This window comes from Arachis duranensis, chromosome 9 (assembly GCF_000817695.3).
Source record: "Arachis duranensis cultivar V14167 chromosome 9, aradu.V14167.gnm2.J7QH, whole genome shotgun sequence".
In the NCBI taxonomy this organism is placed as follows: Eukaryota; Viridiplantae; Streptophyta; class Magnoliopsida; order Fabales; family Fabaceae; genus Arachis; species Arachis duranensis.
In genome coordinates this window covers 12,537,527-12,539,479 of record NC_029780.3, presented here as the reverse complement: position 1 = coordinate 12,539,479, position 1,953 = coordinate 12,537,527, and the positions used below count along the sequence as shown (strand labels likewise).

The following is a 1,953-nucleotide window of genomic DNA, read 5'->3' as shown; positions in this document are numbered from 1 at the left end:
TATGTTGGTATGAAACTAGAGAAAGAAGTTTATTAGGGCCTGAGATGATAGATAAAACTACTGAGCAGATAAAGAAGATTCGTAGCCGAATGCTTATAGCACAAAGCCATCAGAAGAGCTATGTTGATCAAAGGCAAAAGCCTTTGAAATTTGAAGAAGGGGAGCATGTCTTTCTGAAGGCTACACCAACTGCTGGAGTGGGAAGAGCTATTAAGACTAAGAAACTGAATCCCCGTTATATTGGACCATTTGAAATCCTGAAAAGAATTAGGCCAGTAGCTTATAGAATTGCTTTACCGCCTTATCTTTCGAACTTACACAATGTGTTTCATGTATCACAGCTTCGAAAGTATACTCCTGACGGGAGTCATGTTCTGGAACCGGAACCAATCCAAGTGAGAGAAGATCTAACACTTCCAGTAACCCCAGTAAGAATTGATGACACCAGCGTTAAACGATTACGAGGAAGGGAAGTATCATTGGTAAAATTAGCTTGGAGTCAAACTGGTATCGAGGAACATACCTGAGAGCTCGAATCAGATATGCGAAAGGACTATCCACATCTCTTTTCAGGTAACTAGATTTGAATTTTGAGGGCAAAATTCTTTATTAGGTGGGTAGAATGTAAACGCCGATTAATTAGTAGATAATTAGTCAATAAATTAATTTTTAATAAGGAGGATTAGAAATGTGAATATTATATCAAATTAGGATAGAGCTCATCGAAACGAGAATTTTGACACCAATTTCGAAGAAAACGGTCCAAAATTGGACCGAACGGGCCGAACCGGTTGAACCGGGCCCGTGGGCCCAACCAGACCAGCCTTTAAATGAACCAAATCCCCTTCTCTTCCTCATTTCAGCTGAAGTAACGCTGAAAGCTTCCAGGGAAGAAAAGAACCCCAAAACCCTTACGGCAAAATTCAACTCGCCGTAACTCTACCGCGTCGAGCTCTACGTTTCTACCAGAACAATTTCATAGGTAACTCGCTATATTGTTCTCAGCCACTTCTTCCCCCAATTTTCGAAAATTGAGTGGAGGTATTGAATTTCTTTGTTCTTTGATGTTTTAGGATCCAATTAGCTTGAAAAAAATGTCCACTCTTACTTATGTGAAGCTTGGGTAAGGTGAGAATACCATAATTCCATTTTTATTTTATTGAATTTGAGATTTGGGTATTAAATTGGATATCTATGTGTTATGAATGTGTATTAGGTTGTGAATAAATAATTGGAGCTTGAAATTGTGGACGTTGAAATTTTGGCGGAGGCTGGGCATTAGTATTTTGTTGAGCTTTGGGGCTGTGTTTGTGTTGGGTGAATTGCTTTGGTCACTACGTGGGAATCAGCCAAGGTATGGTTTAGGATTCATGTATTTAATATATAATGTTCTGTGACAAAAGGATGTGCGCACGAGCTGCATCTTTACACTCCCATGCGTACACGTGAGCCACGCGTATGCGTGGCCCCTGTTCCAACAAACATGATTTTTGAGTTTTAAACCCTATTTCAAACCTCTAAACCTCTATTTTCATTCCTTCAGTCATAAATAGTAGTATTAAACCTAATAATCAGATGAAGCTAGAAAATGGGGATAATTTGGAGGAGAAGTAAAGCTGAAAAGTGATGAATTGATTACGAAATATTACGGATGATCATGTATGATACTTGGCTTGATAATCAAAGGAATGATCATGTATGATACTTGGCTTGAATGATTAATGATCTGAGATACGAGATTCCCTGGATAAAGTACCGTAGCTTGTCATCACGTGTACCAGGTTAAAAACTCGATACTCTGTTGACCCTATGATATAAGGGTGACCGGGCACTTAATAAATTCCCCAGAATGGTACCCCCATTGAGCAATTTGACACACACACACACACACAGAGATATATATATATATATATATATATATATATATATATATATATATATATATTACTTAGC

The 1,953-nt window shown here is 38.2% G+C and overlaps 1 protein-coding gene across 1 annotated transcript; it reads left to right on the top strand.

Annotated features, from left to right (window-relative positions):
* The first annotated feature begins 44 nt into the window (after positions 1-44).
* On the top strand, positions 45-527 carry LOC107464720 (uncharacterized). The gene has a single exon (XM_016083678.1). It carries the CDS (start codon positions 45-47, stop codon positions 525-527), a length of 483 nt encoding a protein of 160 aa, XP_015939164.1.
* The last annotated feature ends 1,426 nt before the right edge of the window (positions 528-1,953 follow it).